General features: G+C 39.5%; 2 protein-coding genes across 3 annotated transcripts in view; one reads left to right on the forward strand and one right to left on the reverse strand.

Moving 5' to 3' along the window:
- Positions 1-13173, forward strand: part of LOC135196227 (alpha-ketoglutarate-dependent dioxygenase alkB homolog 4-like) — a 100462-nt gene extending 87289 nt beyond the window's left edge. The window contains exons 4-5 of the mRNA XM_064222873.1: positions 8520-8634; positions 11776-13173. Coding sequence (XP_064078943.1) covers positions 8520-8634; positions 11776-12468 — 808 coding nt within the window. The 3' untranslated portion in view covers positions 12469-13173. The remainder of the gene's footprint in view (positions 1-8519; positions 8635-11775) is intronic.
- A 6-nt stretch (positions 13174-13179) lies between these two features.
- The window catches only part of LOC135196228 (transmembrane protein 256 homolog), a 47463-nt gene continuing 39738 nt past the window's right edge, over positions 13180-20904 (reverse strand). Inside the window, exons 3-4 of one of the 2 annotated variants that reach the window (XM_064222875.1) lie at positions 14342-14532; positions 13180-13700 (exon numbers count right to left, since the gene is read on the reverse strand). In XM_064222875.1, the coding sequence (XP_064078945.1) occupies positions 14389-14532 (144 nt within the window). In that variant the 3' untranslated portion in view covers positions 13180-13700; positions 14342-14388. Of the gene's footprint in view, positions 13701-13819; positions 14533-20904 lie in introns of those variants that run through there. The other variant, XM_064222874.1, reaches the window with a different exon arrangement.

The following is a 20904-nucleotide window of genomic DNA, read 5'->3' on the forward strand; positions in this document are numbered from 1 at the left end:
ATGCCTTGCTGTATCCTCATTTTGTTGAGGAAGGAGGCCACATAAAGAATATGTCCTAATTGTCTTGGCATATTTCGACGCCCTCTAAATATTGGAGAAGAGAACCAACGCTTACTCCAAGTAGAGAGCATTTTGTAACTTTTCTCGTCCTTGGACATACAAATCTCCCTTTGGGTCTGCCTTGGCTTGTCGTCTTGTGGCTTTTAAAGTCGCGGAGAGCTGAAGGCTGCCTCTTGCTGTACAAACGTCTATTGGTACTTTAACTATCTTTAGTAGGAGGTTTGCTTTCTTTTCTTTCCTGTGGGGAAATGAACTTGAGACTGATAGACATGCTGATGGATTTTCAGTCTAGCTTGAGTTATTACCTTTTAGCTATGTTGTCTCGCCTCTGTGACTGCTTGGAGAAGTGGAGATGCCAACCCAGCAAGTTTGTGTAGCCGGCGGGAGTTTTTAGCAAGGAAAACAAGTAACTCATATCTGATGCTGGAGGGTAATGTCCTCATGCTTATACTTGCTCGGTTTGGAAGAAGTGAGAACACTTTTGCTTCCTGTCTGATTATGCAGCTCGGTTTAAGGTGATAAAGGATTATCTATTGTTAGTCTTGTTTTATACTTTTCGGGGATAAGTCCAGACTCAGGTTCTGGGATGTGGACAGTTGCAACCTCCTAACTTGCATGGAGAGACTTGGGACCAGTACGTTACTGGCGGAGACGGTGAAGGCCAGTTGTGATTCTTTTTTGGTTGTCCTCCACTGGTTTAATCTCCCTCAATTAGCTTCCTTTGTCTTCAGTACAAATCTCTAATAAGTCTCTATTTAGTAGATTTTATGTAGAGGGATTGATGGTCCAATGGTAATTTGTTCCGATACGTAATACAAACCTTTCGGTCCTTTAAGTGTGGGGCCTTTAGGTCTCTTTTTGAAGTGGATCCGCATGATTTTTGTACTCGGTGTCGAGGGTGGGAATGCTCTTGCACCGAGACGTGTTATTTGTGTGAATTGGTCGGAGGAGCAGTGGGAGCGCTATGAGGGGAGGAGGAAGTCGTGCAAACCGGACAAGGAGTTGTCGGAGGGCTCTCCAGCGACGCCCTTGGTCACAGAAACGTCTTCCTCTTTCCTCCCTCCATTGCAGCTCCCACGTATGGCTCCTTCCCCTTTGGGGGGCGTGTCTCGTTCCTTCTCCTCCCTCGATCAGTCAAGCGTGGAGGAGAGAGAGCGAGGCACCCCGGCATACAATTGCACTCGGGGTCTTCCGTTCACTCAGGGTGGGATCTGTCCCCCCCTAGCCGAGAGGTAACCCCCCCCCCCCCCCCCCCCCACCCCCCCCCCCCCACTAACCTGACTTTCTTCCTCAGGAAAGCTTGCCGTGGTGGACGATCTCGGCCAGGTCTGGCACTCGCTGGGGCTCCAGGGGACACCGAGCATCCAGGGGCTGCTCTACCACCTTGCGCAGAGACCCAGGCCGGTGACCCATGGACCTGTCACCCTGACCACAACAATGGTGTCAACGCCAGGTTATACTGTCCCTCCTCACCTCGTGTACACCCAGTGCGTGCTCCGCTGTTGGGTCTGAAGAGGAGGAATGTCACCCCGCCACCTGGTTTCGCCGCTCTTGCTCCAGCCCCTGATTTCCATTGTCCCAAGAGCTCCCCACTCGACCTGCTGCCAGTGCCCAGGATGTTGCTGGCGCCTGTACCGCCTCCTGTTACTGTGCCTGCCGCCAGTGACCAGGATGTTGCTGGCGCCTGTACCGCCTCCTGTTCCTGTGCCTGCCGTCTCCATGCCAGTCCCTGCCGTTGTCGTTCCTGCCCGTGGTGTTGCTGCCCCCACCGCAGGTCCCTCTGGACAGGTGCAGCAGGGCCCTGTTGCTTCGGCAACTGCCCCAGCTCCACCTGGATGGAGGACCTGACGGTGGTCCACAGGAAGGTGTTGTCGTCGTCTTCTTCGCCGTCGTCTGCTACCGCTTCGTTTCCTTCGACTTCCAAGGCGCCACAGTCGAGGAAGAAGAAGGTAGCCTCCTCCCCCCCAAAGAAGTCTCGCTTTGAGACCTCTAAGGGTCTGTCCCACTCCGGTGTGACGGTTGGGGCTTCCGCTGGTCCTCCTGTTTCTTCGGGCCCGTCTCTCCTTCCGCAAGGAAGAAGACCGCAAGGAAGAAGAAGATGGGGTCCGGAGGGGTACTGGCTAACACAGGTACCTCCTCGCCTGGCGCCAGAGGTTCTGCCTCGACGCCAGGTACCGTCTCGGCCTCTCGTTTGCGAGAGGTACCGAGTGTACGGTCACCGGGGTCCAGGCAGCCGAACCTGCTCACCGCCAGGACCCAGGCACGGAGCGAAGACTGGTGGGGGTCGCCTAGTTAACTCCCGCCAGGCCAGCGATTGCTCTTGTGGCGATCCGCTGGTACCCAGGGTAGACGCAACGGTCCCACCGGACCGTACGCGGGCTGAGGCAAGGAAGAGGTCCCCCGGGTCCCCAGGACCAGCCTCGGCTGGTCCAAGCACCGTGACGCGCCATGAGGACGGGCCTCGCTCCCATCGCGACAGTGAACTCACCGGTCTCCTGACCGCTGCTCCCACCAGGACCGGGCGGATAGGGGGACCGGCAGCAGCTCTCCTGACGCTTGGGATCATCGCTGTAGTTCTCGGTCCAGCGGTTCTCCCCTGGGGAGCTGCGCGACTAGGCCTGCAGCTCGATCGTCACCGCGGGTTGGTGATCACCTGCAGCCCCCCCAGCACACCGGTACTGCCTGTGAGCAGGGGGGGAGCGTCAGGTCTTCCTCTCCGATCCCTTCAACTTCCTCGGGCTACACCGGGAGGAGCAAGGCGATCAGGAGTGACCGCGAGGAGTGCGCTTCTCGGGGTCCCTCCACGAGGGCCTACAAGCCTGGCACAGTTTTAGGACCAACCAGATCGTATGCCCAAGTGGCTGGAGGAGACCATGAGGGGTCTGTTGTGGTTCCTCCTGTGGAAGGAGGAGGGTCTCGGGAGGCATTCTCTTTGGATGGGCTTGACGGTCCATCCCCTCAGGACGTGGTCACTCCCGAGATCCAGAGGTCTTTTGCTGAGGTAATTGTGCTGATTCGTCAGCACAATGACCTCGGGGAAGGATCGGTGCTTCCGCCCTTTGAGCCTACATCTAGGCTTGAGTCGTTCTGGGGTCCTAAGAAGGAACCCAGGACGACGGTGGGGTTGCCTCTATCAGCCTTGGCCGACAGTGTGCTGGGCCAGGTGGACTCTCTTGTCTCCGGAGAGGAGGGATCGCTTCGGTCTGGCAGGTCGTACAAGCTCCTTCCCCCCTCTACCACGACAGAGGCGATTCTGCGTGCCGTCGGAGGACCCGCTGCCAACCAAACAGGTTAACCCGGAGCTGGCTAGGCTAACTCCGGTGGTGTCTCTTCAATGCCTGGCGAGCCATTGGGTAACTTATCAGTGCTATGTGCCGAGACCTGGATAGTAGATGTCCTTCGGGTGGGGTATCTACTACCCTTCGAGTCGCAGCCACCCTTCGAGTCGCAGCCACCCTTCACCTCCAACCCGGTCCCCTTGAGTAGGTTCCTTCATGTGGTGAGGGGGTAAGGGATTCTGCCTTCAAGTTTACGAAGGCTGGATCCTGACGGAACACCTACAAAACTTTTGGCATGAACTTGCGTGGACATTTCCACTTTCGAAAAATTTTTCTGCTTGGGTGAGTCTGGGAGGGGTTTGTGGTTTGGAGGGGGTTTGGGTCCAGTGATGTTGTGGACCCTCACCCTCTGTGCACAAGCAAGGTGCTGAGGGCGGGAATGCTCTCGTGATTTAACTTGTGTTTGTCGTGTCTCTTGGTCGGAGGAGCAGTGGGAGCTGTACGAAAAGAGGAAGAAGCCATGTAGGGCTGCCAAGGTGTCGTCGGAAAGCCCTCCCTCGACACCTTTGGTGATGGATACGTCTTCAACTTTTCTCCCACCTCGTCATCTCCCACGCATGGCTCTCTCCCCATCGAGGGGTGTGTCTCTCTCTGCTTCTTCACTCGATCTGTCGAGTGCAGAGGAGGGAGGGCAACATCCCGACCTTGAGTTGTACTTGGGGTTGTCTGTCTGCTCAGGGGAGGATCCTTCCCCCGCTAAGTGAACAGGACCTTTAACCCAACTGTTGCTTCCTCAGGTGTGTCTGCCTCTGCGGGTGGGGACCGTCAGCAGGTGTGGTGCTCGTTGAGTCTTCCGGGCACTCTTGAGTATTCAGGGGCTAACTAATCCATCATCTTGCTGCAGCCCCGGTCACTCATGGGGTGGAGACGAGGACGACTGTGACTGTGTCAACCCCACCTCACCTGGTATATATATACCCAGCACGTGACCATGGTCACCCCCACAGCTGCGGTACAAGCTCCGTTGCTGTACGTGCCCCAGAGGGAGTTTGTAATCACTATCACCACTGTTAGCCTGTAAAAGGAAGAAAATATGATTTAAAGGAATAAGGATTCTCCTCTCGCATCCAAGGCCACCGCCCTCCGAAATGAGAGATCCCCCAAACACCAACACCACACGCCCCCTCTTCTACCTTCGTCCAATAGCTAGCGAAAGGACGAAGGAGAAGAGAAATTACCAGAAGAAACAAAGGACAAACCTCTGAAGTTCCCCTCGGTAATTCCCAAAGCATAAGCATAAATTTTGGATGAATACATGTCTCGTCTTAACGTTAAAGGGTGAAAATATGTACTAATAAAGATATTGACACACCTTTTTGTACATGGCTTGGCAGAGTTTTGGCACAGTAACCTTACCCCTCCTTCTGCTGAAGGGACCACCCTTCAAAGAGACCTCATATATCTTCATGATTAGTATTTCGTATCTGAGTGACAATCATCCTAAGGTAAACAAACACTTGTTTAGTACAGAATATTTTGTCGAAAAGTAGCCTTTAAAGGGTTGGCTGATTTCCACTTTGCCCTCCTTTTTCAAACATGCAAGTCGGCTATATAATGGACAGGCAAGGTTCATTTTAAAAATATAAATACTTAATTTAAGATTTATTTTTTAAATACTTACATCTCCATTAGTATACAATTTACCCTTCCTACCTCCTGACATTCAAAGTGGACAGAAGTAAACTGACCGGCAATGAGTGTTTGTAGTACTACTGGTGCCCTGGTAGGGGGTTGGGGAAGTAGACGGATAGAAGACCGATATTCATAGAAAGCTGAGGGTTCTCATTTTTTGTTTAATCTGTCGAACTACTGCTGATGTGGAAGTAAAAACGGTATATTAATTGAGAGGTAAGTACCTATATAAAAAATAAATCTTAAGGGGACCGTCCGCTATGGCGGATGACATGTCAACTTGAAAAAATAAAAAATAGAGTTATTACTTGTATCTGTGCAGAAACATGCCGTGCATGCTTTCCAGAAGTTTTAGCATATTATTTTTACAAATAATGAAGATATAGCGGTTTTTAAATGATGACGTCATCGTAACTGCGTCGTCTGTATGATTGAGTTTGACAGAATCGTTTTTGCGTGTTTATTTTTGCATATATATACAGGGAGTTTTCAGATTTTTTTTAGAGATTCTCATACATCTGGTAGCAATGAAAGGTAGTGTGAGTTGAGAGCTGGTCAGAGCTCCCCTTCTTTAGGGTCTTTTGATGAGGAAAAGGCTAATTGGAGGGGTTGCTGTGGTAGTGTTTAACACTCGACCCAGTTTTATACCGACACCTTTTATATAGGTGAGCGAGTCAGAGGCTTCTGACATGTCCAATTTAGCAGTTCTCTGGTATTATAGCAATATTTTACTAGAAATAGTGCTAAAGCAGACACATTTCACGGGAGCGACACGGCTGAGCCCAGAAATAGATTTTTCTTACGTCAAAATCCCTTTTATAGGCGAGAGCTGCGAGGCTCAGAGAATGACTCAGTTACGCCACAGAGGTCAAAGGAGTTACATGCACTTCGTCACTTGCGTTTGGTCACTAGCTATTTACGTTATTTTTATAACTTCTTAGTGAACTTATAGCAATGCCAAAGTTACCTAAGATCAAGAAGGCTACTCAGCAACTAAGGCTAGCAAAATTAGCGAAGGCCAGGAGTGTGCTGAAAGAAAAACACGAAAATTCATTGTTATCAGCACCCTCATTGTCTCGATGTCTCTCCGTCAACATCATTGTCTGGTGTCACGCTGAGGGTATTAATACCACTTATAGGGGTAGGACCAGGATCCTTGATGTAGAAATCAACAATAAAAGTACAAATAAAGTAATTATAATAATGTTGTTTTGACTTTTATAAGAAAAAAGTGAAATTTACATAGCAAATCTTTGGGAGCTCATAACTCAAAAACATACTTATGCGCATGTCGGTAACCATTACTCGGTTATTTTTTATCCAGTTTTGGAGATAAAGATATCATTGGAAAGAGGAATAAAAATCGCATAATTCTGTTTGACAGAATTTTGATTTCTTTCTTTCTTTCTTTTTTAGAATTTTTTGAGTGTCTAGACTAAAAAAAAAAAAATCAAAATTCTGTCACACAGAATTGTTCCGTATATAAAGAAGTGTTTATGGTATGATTTTCAATACAACTGATGTCATATTAGCGGAGAAATCTCTACTTATTTTTTTTATAAATCATAATTTTTGCTAAAACTAAAAGTTTTTGCTCAAATGACTTGAAATTTTTATATGATGAAGGTTTTATATATATCTAAAACATATATGAAAATTATCTATTTTGCATAATAAATAAAAAAAATAGACATCATAGTGGACGGTCCCCTTAAGTACAGTAGTACCTCGAGATACGAAAGGCTCAACTTACGAAAAACTCGAGATACGAAAGCCAATACGAAAAATTTAACAGCTCTACATACAAAAAGTTTTCTAGATACGAAAGGTTTCTGAAAGTCCGAGATTCGCCCGGATAACAATTTTGAAAATCGCGCCGCACACTGCCATCTTAGTACTAGTAGACTCTCCACCATCCTCCTGCTCTCCCATTGGTTCCTGATGCTAGTCGCGGCCATGAAATCCTTCTCTCCTATTGGCCAGCGTCCCTCCCTTCATGCATCTACTATGTATACGTGGTGGCGTGCTTCGGCCACTCGGTACCAGCATTGTTATAGTACGCACGCGGTATTCGTTTTCGGGATCGTCAATGTGTACGTTATTTAAAAAAAAAAGTGACCAAGATCTCTCACATGGGATAAGTGATCAAGGTCTCTCTCATGGGATAACTGGAAACTTTGCAAGGTTGGTAGAATACGTATCCACTCCCTGCTGAACAGAGGGTGTAGACCAATCATTTACAACATGCGTACCAGTACGTATAATCAAGGCACTTCAGTTTATGTTGAGGGTCAGCAGCCGAACATTCAGTACCCCAATCAGTTGCAGAGAGCATTTGGTTGAACAGGGTTTTGATGGACACCAGGGCCAACAGAGTCATGAGGTGCAAAGAAAGAACAGAAAGTTGAAATTCTGTAAATAAAAAAAAATAAAAAAATAAAAACCTACGTAAAGTAAAAAAAAAGTTAAAAAAAAAGTTAAAAAGAAAAAAAAGAAAAAAAACCTGGCAGAAATTAAAGCCGCTTTTCATAAAGTGCAATCATTTGTAGAAGCCCACCCCCCCCCCCCCCCCCCCCCCCCCGAAAAGGCTCACACAGGAATTGTACGTATATTTTTTAAAGTGTACTACGTACATATGTATAAAAGAAAAAAAAACGGCAGAAATTAAGGCCGCTTTTCATAAAGTGCAATCATTTGTAGAAGACACCCCCCGAAAAGGCTCACACAGGAACATTGTGAAAAGTAGGCAGAAGCAATCTTCCTTGGATAGTTACGTATGTACATAGCCTCACGCAAAAGGTAAGCTTCCACATTTCTTGTTACCATGTACACTAATATACACTTTATTTACAGGTTATATTTTGCATTTTTTTTTTTATTAATTTAGGTATTGAATGGTCCAAATTGTTGTAGTATTTCATTGTTTATAGGTCAATTTAGCTTTATTATGAAATTTACTGGGGTGTTTTTGGAGGGCTTGGAACGGATTAGCCATTTTACATGTAAAATATGGTCCAAGATACGAAAACCTCATGATACGAAAGGCGCCTCGGAACGGATTAATTTCGTATCTCGAGGTACTACTGTATTTATGTATATTTCTAAAACTAGATTTTTATCAACTGACCAAAGACTGTATTCCTCCTGTATTATAGACAGGTTTGCTAGAATATGTGATCTGTACTGTATAGCAGCAATTAATTTTGGATAATAATGTCAGAAAAGCAGTAATTGGATATGCTCTCATTATCATCCTGATGGTGGAGGTACTGTTTTGTAACCTGTTGTCTGAAACACACTGTAAAATGTGCCAGAACTTTTTAAAGCGACTATACATACTGTAATTCCTTCTACATACTGTAATTCCTTCCCTACTGACCTTAAGTACTCTTCAAAATGTATACAAATTGTGTTACTACAAGATAACTGTTAAAAAAACTCCCAAACAAAATCAAAGTTTATACTCATATTTAATGTTTTTTCACTCAGGTTTCCAGGAGTAAAAGTTATTTTAAACTTTATTTCTGAGGAGGAAGAAAAAAAATTAATGACACAAATTGATGAGGTTCCATGGGACTTGTCACAGAGTGGTAGAAAAAAGCAGGTATGTTTACACATAGTTGTGAAATATTCTCTCAAATTTTGAAGCATTCATAGAATCAACTCTATGAAGTGTCGTTGTTATTACGTGTTGTAAGAATGTTGGATGAAATTATTTTAATTTGTGTTATGTCAATACAATCATTGCTTCAGCTTATACTAAGGCACATTTGTGTACATGTTGTGTCTTGAGTAGCCTGATAATGATGTTGTGGTGAGACTTCTGCCAGGGGAGCCTCCTCACCTGCTAAAAGCTGTTAGTTCTCACCTTGGATTTTTTTCTTGTTATTTAGCTATAATTTTCTTTTATCCTTTTCTTATCTTATTCTTTTGACACCTCAGAGATGATACTATTTGGCAATTTTGTTCTTTCTGTAGCAAGTTAAGTAAAATTAGTGCTTTATGGCATCCCTCTGGCCTTAGGTGCATTTTTTTTTTTTTTTTTTTTTTTTTTTTTTTTTTTTTTTTTTCATGTTTCTTTTGGTCTCTAACCACCCAGCTGTCTATTTATTTATGATAATATTTGGAGAGGTAATGGGATGGTTTAAAATTCCCTACCTTGAAATTGTAGGTAGTTCAAAGAGAATTACATACAATGAAACTAATGAATTGAAAGTGATGAAAAATTTGTCTATTTTTTATGATTTTTATAAGCAGCAACAGACAAAAATATTAGTAATATATGCAGGTTGACCTTCACTGACATAAATACTTATCTAATTCCTTCACTAATTTAGGAGTGATTTAAATGGTTTTTGCCTACTGCACATGGTCTTGGATGTGTTAGATCAGTTCACCTGCTGCTATATTCACTGTTGTAAACACATGCTAGAAATCAATGCTTATTTTCCTGCATAAATATATAATTATAATTTACTCTTGTTTTCCTGCATAAATATATAATTTACTCTTATTAAACTTCAGTTTTGCAACTTTTTTAAAACTAATTTTTAGATTTCAGGGGCTTCAACATACTATAAATACAGCATTACAAAGTTAGAGAGAGAGAGAGAGAGAAAGAGATCCTAGGAAGTGTGAAGTGTTTTGTAATGTGATAGTAGTGTACATATAGACACAAACATACACTGAGAAAAAATTATTTGTAGTTTACAACACAAATTGTTACAATGAAGATGACAAAATATGTACTACTATACACAAACAATACATTAAATACAGGACATATCAAAGTACACATACCAAACAGCATTAGATAATGTGCAGTAAATGTTTTAATCTTACCTTGAAGATGACAATATAATTTTGGTGACTTGTGACATTTTAGTCCAAGTAATAATTTCCAAATTCCGCTGGTATGTAATGGAGTAAACATTGCTATTTCAAACTAATAGGGTGTGGAGGTGTTAGGCTGGGCAGTTGCACTTCTTTAACCACAAAATTTTAGAATTTCAGAGTACATGCTCAAACAATGAAACAGGGAGATGGTACAATTTAAAAAAAAAAAAATTTCTCAACTTTTTATATATGTACAATATTTGATTAACATTTATTTTCTGTTTTGTAGTACATCGCACTTGTATGAGTGCAGTTACACTTATTTTAACCACAGTATTTAAAATTTCAGAGCATGTGCTTATTCCGTGATACAGAGCAAGGCCCAATCACCTTAAAAATAATTTATGTATGGAACGGTTTTTTATAAATTTGATTTAACTATGACTTACAGAGATGTGAGTGCTAATTTTGAAATACAGGTACAGAACATAAATGTGTAACCCCCCAAAAACCACCACATCTGTTAACGGGATATTAATCTCGTTATTTATTTGGTAAACGTGTAACTCCGAGCGTCAGGCAAACCAACACACAAATCTCTCTCTCTCTCTCCAAGCGACCGCTCTCTCTCTGTCTGTCTCTCTCTCTAACAGGTAATCAAATGAGAGAGTTGCATTACAAAAATACATTTATTAAACAATGGAAAGATAGTAAATCAATCAAGTCTCACAGACTAACTTAACTCAGTTACCCCAACATTAAAATGTCTGAAATGTAATTAGTCACACCAAATGTCTATTCTCCCATCTGGGACTCTCTCGGTCCCCCCTTGAACAGAACCCATAGTTCTGCCAGAACCGTCTGTTTCAAAGACACGAGAAACCACTCGTAAGTACACATAAGTTTATCAACAAAGTCAAAGATTGGATATTCTTATAAATATTAAACAGACAACAAGCCACCCTTTGGCTAAAATAGTTCAAGACTCACCCATGCAGCCGGAATATTTCACTCACTTAACATAAGTAAACTTTCGCAGAGCTTCCCCGGCATCCTGCCTTTCCTCTACAGACGTCTCTAAGCCAAGTCCACCATAGACTTGGGTAGGGGTACATTATCAATAGAAGTGGCGCACACGCACATACGAACGCACACTTCGACAACGCCTCACATTACTGGCTACAACTAGTTTCCCAAAGGCACTTTGAAAAGAGCCCATGAACTGACGTACATTGACTCGTCTACTATGCAGTTTTATATCACGCCACCCACAGAAATCTTTTGTTAGCTTTTCTCAGGTCGTTGCTTCGGCTCTGTTCTCCGCATAGGTCACAGCGAATATATTGGCAATATATCATTAATTATAACCCTAGGCCTTATAAATGCATGCAGTTTCACTTCAACCAGACATCTCAGAATATCTGAGGAAGTGATTGTCAGGTGAACAAAGTGACACTTTCATTAAAAAAAAAAAATTAAGCATTTTTGAAGCATAAATTTTACAGTATACTGCAAGTACATTACAACAGCGTGTAACTACAGTATATTGTACATGGTAGTTAGAACCTTTAATAAGATAAAAGGATCGTGCATACTTTTCTTCCAAGAGCAAAAAGCACATATCACAATGATACAAAGCACAGGCTCTTTGTGAGGCAGTGCTCTCACAGGTTAAGATTGGAAAGTGCCAGCAATGTGTTTGTCCCACAGTCTGGAGTATTCATTAGGTACAAAATGTAAGGAGAAGTTTGCTGAAAACAAATGCTGACACACTGTAAGCTTTTTTTGTTTTTTGATGACAGTAGAAAGCAACTTTGAGTCAAGTCCTTTTACCAAATGTAGCCATTATTAACATAACTTACATACCATATTAGCCTTGTTATTACTTTTAATTGACATTATATTTCAGAACTATGGTCCAAAGTGTAACTTCAAGAAGAAAAGAGTGAGAACAGAAAACTTCTGTGGTTATCCAGCATTCACAAAGTTTATCCAGGATCGTTTTTCTTCTGTTGATATTTTAGAGAGATTCCAGACTGTTGAGCAATGTTCCTTAGATTACTGTGTAGAAAGAGGGGCATCAATTGATCCCCACATTGATGACTGCTGGATTTGGGGAGAAAGAATACCAACTGTAAGCATGCTTAGTGATTCTGTGTTGACCATGAGAAAATTTGTTGCTTATGAAAACAAATATAACCTTATGGAAAGAAAATTCTATCCCTCTGTGATAACAGTGCAAGGAACTGTTAAAGGAGAGACTGATATTGTCGAAAGTTTCAAAACACAAAATATGGACATAGAAATTGATACAAATAATGATATGCAAGAAAGTCTTGGGGATAGTCAAATGATTGTACGATTGCCAATGCCCAGACGTTCACTTCTTATTTTTTATGGGTCAGCAAGATATAAATGGGAACATGGAATATTACGACAAGATATTACGAGTAGAAGAGTTTGTATCACATACAGAGAGCTTACTCCTACTTACCTCCCTTGTGGACCACAGTCAGAGATAGGTAAAGAGATATTAGCAGCAGGTAAAAAGTTTTGGGACCATCGTAAGTTTTACAATCTTGATAACTCAGATGTTATGTAATATGAAAAGGAATAATTTTTATATAGCAGTCTCAGGAGTTTATATAATTTTGATTGTTAGAGTACTACATAGTAGTATGTCCTTTTTTTCTTTTTTTTTGCAGATGGTATATTTTGATTATTCATAATTTGCATAGGAACACCAGTTTATATCCTTATTCTTGTTGAAAAAAATTGAGAATTCCTAGTTATTTATTTACTGCCATCATTTAAATTGAAGGATGATTTAATTGTTTAATATAATAGTATGCCAGATAATTGCTAAATCTTCTGAAAGCCTTTGTGAAACACTGCACCTGGGGTCCACTAGTAACGTTTTCCAGAATAAGTATATTTCTATGCATTTTAATTTTTTATATACTAGTGAATAAGACAAATTTTAATTTAATGGTTTAATCCTTAAAAAGTCACTGTCACCAATATCACCATAAAAGTTTTTACAGGAGATTTTCAGGTTTTCCTTATATGTGGTTAGGTATTTTTGAGTTCTCTCCACTTTCTGTCCTGTGAACTGTCTGCCTGATCTCCCATCAGGTAGGTCTTTGTTATCCTGCTGTTTGTATATCCATATCTATCACTTTCCTCCGTCCAAACCATCTTGAAATTTAAGACTTCTTTTTTTTTTTCTCTCTCTCTCTCCTCTTGATACCACATCTCTCGACCTATTCCCCTTTCACAGTACAATCTTTCCACCATTCTGTGGTCATATGATGGGGGGGTGTCAGACCCCACATTGTTGCTGTATATAGTACAGACCCTATGTACCAATCATAGGTTTTACCCCTTTGCTAATGGGATATTTTATTTGCCAGTATTGTAGCTGTTCTTGCCATTTCATCTATGCTGTAGCTACTCTTTCTTATAGCTCTCTCTCAACTACTGTTTCACACTCCAGTATGTCCTTAAGTTAACAGAAATGCCATAGCTCTTTTATGACCGCCCGATTTATCATTATTCAGGCATCAAAAATCTCCTACGCCACAATGTTAACTTCCTACAGTCATTTCCTGCTTTGATATTAAAATTCTACCAAAATTTTATTGTGCTTTATACATTACAGATATAAAAAACCATGAGAAGTACTTTATTTATATTTTTCTAATCTGAGCATTTCTTGTTAAACCATCACTCAGTTCATTATATAGAATTTAATTCACCCCTTTACTTCTCGCTTAGTATCCACATGGCCACTTCCTGACTGTACTTATTCCTTTGCCTCCCTCCATCCAGTAACTGCAAGATTAATTTTAAGAGGTAATTCAACTTAAAATCAATTTTATGCAGGAGTTTGCATCCTTCAAAATCATTATTTTGAGAAAAGGAGAAAATATATACAAATTGAGATAAAAATATGAATTCTTAATATTTATTGAAACTTAAGTTTGCCTTGTACATATTAGATCTTATTCTAAACTCATAATCTCTGTGAACTGTATATTCACTTTATATGTGATTGTACAATGTATGAACTAGAAAATAAAAAGAAACCACTCATAATGCACAAACAAAGCATAATTAAGGCATACTTTAGTTCAGCACTATCATAAGATACTAATGTTATATTTTAAAAACCATTAACTTACATTCAACAATGTATGTTAACTAAATTAAATTAGCAAAAATACAAAAAAAATAGTATTTCATTTCTTTATTTTTCTCCTCTTTTTAGAAAAGATAACTTCATGCTATCCACTGTACATTAACCCAACTCTTGGTTTACTTATATACAGAGAATGTGGTAGCTGGGCAAGTGAAGTTGAAATAAAATTCAGTAAAACTTTAAGATTGCAATAAAAATAATAAAAAATAAATTATTATAGAAATAAATGCAAAATTTTCCATCTCATACTAATTAAAAATAACAAAGCTTTTACCTTCACTAGTCCACAACCACAAGCTGAATCTTTAATTATACCAGTGTCTATAAGATCATAGACAACCATCCAATAATAAGTAGCATTCCTCCATATGGGGTGTACTGTCGAACATTCTTTGATCCTGTGAGGGCATAATAATAACAAGTACCGCAGAAAATGGCAGTGCCAGTTACAATAAGAGTCCCAGCCTGTGGAAAAAAAAATAAATATAAATATATCTCCTAAAATGAGTTTCCCAAAGAAATAAATACTAAAAATGTTTACGACATAATTTGCAAAGGAAATGGAAAGTATCTTATTTTGTTTCGCCACACAGTATAGTAATAGGGAAATTCCAAAAACTATTTTAACCATAACCCAACAAAAACAGCAGTAAACCATATTGGAGACTAAATATGTATTTAATTTGGAGACTAAATATGTATTTAATCTTAATGCAGAGATTGTATGGTAACCCCTTAAGTTTTATGAGTGTATTTTCAAATGTTAATTACATAAAGTATATGATGAAACAAATATAGTAAAAACTTATCTGTGTATATCTTCTGGCTTTGAAATCACACTTTTTTTTTAAATTTACAATTCTCTTACCAAATCCTGAAATCTTTTAAAGGTATTATTACTAACATCTGATAAAGTAGTGACTGAGCAATGGCAGGTAGTGAGAGGTGGGTGGTTACCACCCTCTCACCTAAGTACCAACCCTACTTTTCTTTCAGCAAACAGGAACAAATGTAGGGATGGCTTGAAGTGGGATTTTAACAAAAGACTTAAGGTTTTAATATCTATAAAAAATGTAAATTGCTCTAAAACGTAATTTTTCTACAATGATACAAACCTTTGTCTTATATAAAAATGACTTCTTAGGAAGGAGGTTTTCTCTCAATGAGCATGACTTGGGCACTGTTCCAAAGGAATTGGAACATGAAGTTATAAACCTCTGCCACCATGCCAAACCTAAGGCAAGAGATTGGAAGGATTTTTTTGCACCACATTGAATCGTATTCCCATTTTGAGAATGGAAAATCCTGGTTGGTTTGTAGCAATATAATCATCCTGGTGTGAATGATGATGATCTTCCAATCCCCTCAGCTAAGATTATGAAGAAAACAAATCATCAGACATAAGTCTTAAGAAGGGTGCTCAGTTGTGTAACTCACCTGCAATCTGTAAGACCAGCACAAACATGGATAAAACTCAAAAGTTACAAAATGCGCTACAGAATTAATGAGACTCAGCATCTGATGCATCTCTGCCACCCTAAGTTTAGCCATGAACATTTAGCGAAATGCAACGGTACTAAAAAAGGGATTTTGATGGAGGAAAAATCTATTTCTGGGCAATGACCTGTGTCGCTCCGTGAAATGCTTCCCTTAGTATTCATTTCTAAGGTAATGTATTGCCACAAATACCAGAGAAAAAACTAAAATGGTAGTGCCATAGTATAATGGCTCGCTCATCTTTAATTAAAGGTGTCGGTATGGTATCTGGGCCGAGTGGAAACCACTACCAGAGGTCCCTTGCCATTTAGTCTCTTCCTCCCTCAATATCCCTCGTATACAGAGGAGCCGATCTAAGGCCCAGCTACCCGCTACTACTACAACTAGCGCCTTTGTTTTCATTCCTTTCGATAGCACTGTTCACGCTGCACATGTTCTTTCCTTGTGCTGTGTTTTCGTTACGTATTTATCCTCTTATGATCATCATGGATCGTCAAGCTTCTGCATCCAAGTTAAGAACTGCATTTAATGTTTGAGATCATTTTGAGACGGCTTTTGGCAAGATAAGCCAAGTTATTTTAGGTTATATGTGAGAGCGGTAGCACGTGCGTTGTCGTTCCCGCGCCGCTTTCTCTTGGCTCGCCAGCCGCGTGATGATTCACTGCTTTCTTGCACCAATTGGTCTCCCATACTAATTGGTCTTGATTGCATTTTGAGCGTACCCTATTGATTTTATTTTTTGATGCATTTGTCATTGACGTTTTTATTTTATTAGTCCATTCACGGGGGATAGCCTATTTCCGAACCGCATGCTTTCGGTTGTGGCTTACGCATTCCTTTCTTGCATGGAGGTTGTCATATCAACCACTGTTTCTCAGTAAGATAGGATCTTTTAGACTCCCTCGTCTTATATACGGAAGGACCCTGGTCCCTACGTAGCCCTTACCGTCCTTGAGCACAATAGCTTATGCACTCCCACATAGTTGAGGATCCAGGTGACATGGCCATAAAGATATCGTCTTGTAGAAATGAGGAAGGAAGCCAGTAAGTCAGGTACCTAACACTTGAACCTATATCAAAGTTCTGCCTGGATAGGTTTAGATGCAACTTTGAACATTATGAGCTCAAGCAACTGACATCCAGGTCTCCTTCCCTGTTAAACAGACCTGAATAGACTGCTCGTGAACACTCGGTCAGAAATATAAGTAACAAAGTCACCTCTCAATTGGTGAGAGTCAGGCAAGTTAGCCGTAGGTACCATGACCTGATAGAAGCACCGTAAATTGCATCATGCATAGCATTCCTGCCATTCAATGCCCAAAGTTAGGAGAAAAATATGGTGGATTATTATTATTATAAGAATAGTTTAACCAGACCACTGAGCTGATTTTCAGCTCTCATAGGGCTGGCCCGAAGGATTTGATAAAATGCCAGGTCTAGGCCAAAGGCCAGGAACTGGGACCAAATAGGTCGTATAGTATAATACTTAATAAATTAAAATTAGGTAAAAAAAAAATGCACAGAGGCATAGGCTTTCATACTAGAATACAAACAGGCATTAAATACATTTACTCACATTTCCATACATACTAAAAATGTTATTAAAATTAACAAATAGTCAAGAAACTTAAAAATTTGATCTAAAATACATTAATTGCTCTGAGGTTTTTGTATATATACTTATTTTTATATTTTATCAATTAAATCAGTGTTTCTTAGAAACGTCATAATTGGAACGACTGAAAATGTGAAAGATTCTGACAAAATATCTTTTAATGCTTTACTTCCAAAAGTTGACAGTCTCTGCTGGTCATACTTTGGACAATGGCACAATATATGTCTGACAGTTATCAATTCCTTGCACTCTGAGCACTCTGGAGCAGGGTCACGTGGGCTGCTCATTAAGTGCCCATGTGTCAGACGAGTGTGGCCTATACGTAAACGTGTCAGGATTACTTGTGTGTGTCTTTCTCTCTGATATATGGAGCCCCATTTCGTAATGTCAGGTTTTATTTGTTTTAATTTATTACTTTCAGGTTCTTCGTTCCATATATTTTGCCATTTATTTACAATTCTTGTTTTTAAATAAGCTACATTGTCACTAACAGGGATTTTTACATCTGTTCTCATCATGTGGACTGCCTCCTTGGCTGCTTTATCAGCTTCTTCGTTTCCTTTTATTCCGACATGGGCAGGGATCCAACATATTTCAATATTTTTTCCCTTTTTATATAAATTATATAGTAAAAACTTTATCTGTTGCACAATATTATTTTTGGGATTATAACTATTAATGGCTTCTATAGCGCTTCTAGAGTCGCTATAAATAAACACGAAATTGTTAAGGGGAGTGTTCTTTGATTATTCTTATGGCCAATGTTATTGCACATAACTCTGCTGTAAATACTGAAGCATTATTGGGAAGCGAGAACTGGCATGTTTTATCCTGGGACACTGCAGCATATCCCACTCCGTATTCTGACTTGGATCCATCTGTATATATTGCATAATGTGGACCTTTTTGGTTTATGTGCTCTATTGTATGTTGTTTCTGATGTTCTGGGGTATAGGAATACTTTTTTGACAGAAATTTTAATTTTGTGCAAATGTTTATTTTATTCATAATCCAAGGAGGAGGTAGTTTTACTATTGGAGGTAGTTGGATATTTATATTCAGTGACTCAAACAATCTTCTTGATCTAATTGGAAAAGGTGGTGAATGATTGTTAATAAATACATCCCTTAGTTCAAATAATTTTTTGGTTGGTGAATCACTTGACTGAATTCTTAGGGCACTTTTCATCGTTACTAACTCTCTATGGAGAGAGAGAGGTAGTTCACCACATTCTACCTGTAAAGAAGAGGTTGGTGATGATTTAAAAGCTCCTGTACATATTCTAAGTCCTTCATTATGAACTGGGTCCAACATTTTCAGTACTGCGTTTGAAGCTGAGCCGTATATTTCACTTCCGTAGTCAATGATAGACAACACTGTGGCTTTATATAGTAATGTAAGGGTTTGTCTATCAGCTCCCCAATTAGTGTTTGATAATTTTCTAATTAGATTCAATGCTTTTTTACATTTTGACTTCACATATGTTATGTGGGCTCTCCAGTTCAAGTGAGTATCAAATACTAAACCTAAAAATTTTGCAGTCTGGCCAATTTGTATACTTTGATTTCTGATTTTCAAATCTATTTCTTCACCTTTCTTCCATCTTTTATCTTTATAAAATATTTACTGCTTGAGTTTTACTTATGGACAATCTAAATCCTACAAGATGAGCGGTCCATTTCATCTATTTTTATTATAGATTTGTTAATGATGCGCTCTGCATGTTTAATGCGAGATGCTGAATAGAAGATGGCAAAATCATCCATATAAAGGTTGCTTTTAATTCCGGTGGGCAGATTTTTATTAATTTCATTAATTGCTAAGGTAAATAGTGTGCCACTAAGGACACTTCCTTGTGGAACACCATTTTCTAGTGGGAATGTTCTGGACAAAGCATCATCAATTTTCACCTGAAAACTTCGATTTGTTAGAAAACTTTGGATAAACATGGGTAAATGTCCACGAACGTTGTTGTTTTGTAATGCTTTTAAAATAGGATACCTCCATGTAGTGTCATAAGCCTTTTCTATGTCAAAAAAGACTGCCACAGTTATCTGTTTTCGTTCAAATCCTCTGCGTATATGGTCTTCTAGGATAGAGAGAGAATCCAATGTGGACCTGTTACTCTGTGACCCAAACTGAGTGGGAGTTAAAATTTTGTTTTCTCGAATGTGCCATGTTAGTCGAGCATTTACCATCTTTTCAAGTAATTTGCATAAGCAACTTGTTAGAGATATTGGTCTGTAATTATTAATATTGCTAGGATCCTTTCCAGGTTTGGGGATAGGAATTATTATAGCTTTACGCCATTCATCAGGAAATAAATTTCTAAGCCATAAATGATTATAAAATTGTAATAAGTATGACTTTGCCAGCAGAGCTAAGTGGTCGATCATCTCAAAGCAAATATTGTCACCTCCAGGAGCAGATTTATTGCTGTTCAAGAGAGCATATTCCAACTCTTCCATATTAAATTTTCTATTATAATATATATCTTCTTGTGTTTCGAAATTTATTGTTATTAGTTCTTCATTATTTTTCTTTGTGCGGAAGTGGTCATCTAAATTTTTATCGCTACTTACATTAGCTAAGTTTTCTCCTATTATATTACTTATTCTTTTGGATCAAGTATTCTTTTCCATCTTTCAATATGGCATGTCTAGGTGGTTTAACTTGGGTACCATTTATTTTTCTGAATTTTTCCCATATTTTTTGTATGGGAGTATTATTAGAGAGATCTGATACATATTTCCTCCATGAAATTATTCTTCCTTGAATTACTTCCCTTTTAAATTTTGCAGATATTTTGTTGTATACAGGCTTTAATGTATCGATTTCTAATAATAATAATAGTCATTTTTTGTAAAGTTCCTTCTAATATTGGCAATGTTTTATTTATTTTATTGAACGTTCTATTTAAATTATCTAACCGTCTCCCTATTGAGTGTTTTATATTAATTAATTCTGTTAGTTTATCAGACCACCAAGGGACTTTGTGCTTTGTTGGATGGGGCTTTGACTTTGGTATTGCTTGATCAGCAGCCTTTTTAATGAAATCAACGAGAATTTTGTTAGTTTCATTATGGTCTTCTAAATATTCAAATGGTTGGAAATTTCTCGTGTGCATTTCATATTTCTCCCAATCTGCTTTATTAATGTTGTAGTGAGGAACATGTTTTGCAGGATTATTATGTAATAAGGATATTAATATTGGGAAATGATCACTGGTGTGCAAGTCATCTACTATATTCCAATCTATTCTGTCAACTATATTTGTTGTACAAAGAGTAAGGTCTACTGAAGAAAATGTTCCATGTGTTTTTTAAAAACATGTACTAATTTCGTCATCATTTATACAGCACATGTCGTTTGACTCCATGAACTCTTCAATTTTACTCCCTGCTCTATTTGAGATTGTACAGTTACAGTCCCATATTGGGTTGTGAGCATTAAAATCCCCTACTATCAATGTAGGTTCTCTGGCATTGTCAAACAAATCCTTAAGTTTTTCTATGTCGTATTTTTTGTTAGGTTGGTTGTATATGTTATAAATTACATAGTTATAGTTTTTTATTCATATTTTGATGCTTGATATTTGCAAGTCAGCAAAGTTTACAGGTACCCTGTCGTAACATACTTTGTTATGTACATATATAGCAGTACCTAAATTTCCTTCTTCTTCTCTAGATGTAGATACTAAGGTATATTTACCAATGTTGATACTG

The sequence above is a fragment of the Macrobrachium nipponense genome, chromosome 17 (genome assembly GCF_015104395.2).
Source record: "Macrobrachium nipponense isolate FS-2020 chromosome 17, ASM1510439v2, whole genome shotgun sequence".
NCBI classification, from domain to species: Eukaryota; Metazoa; Arthropoda; class Malacostraca; order Decapoda; family Palaemonidae; genus Macrobrachium; species Macrobrachium nipponense.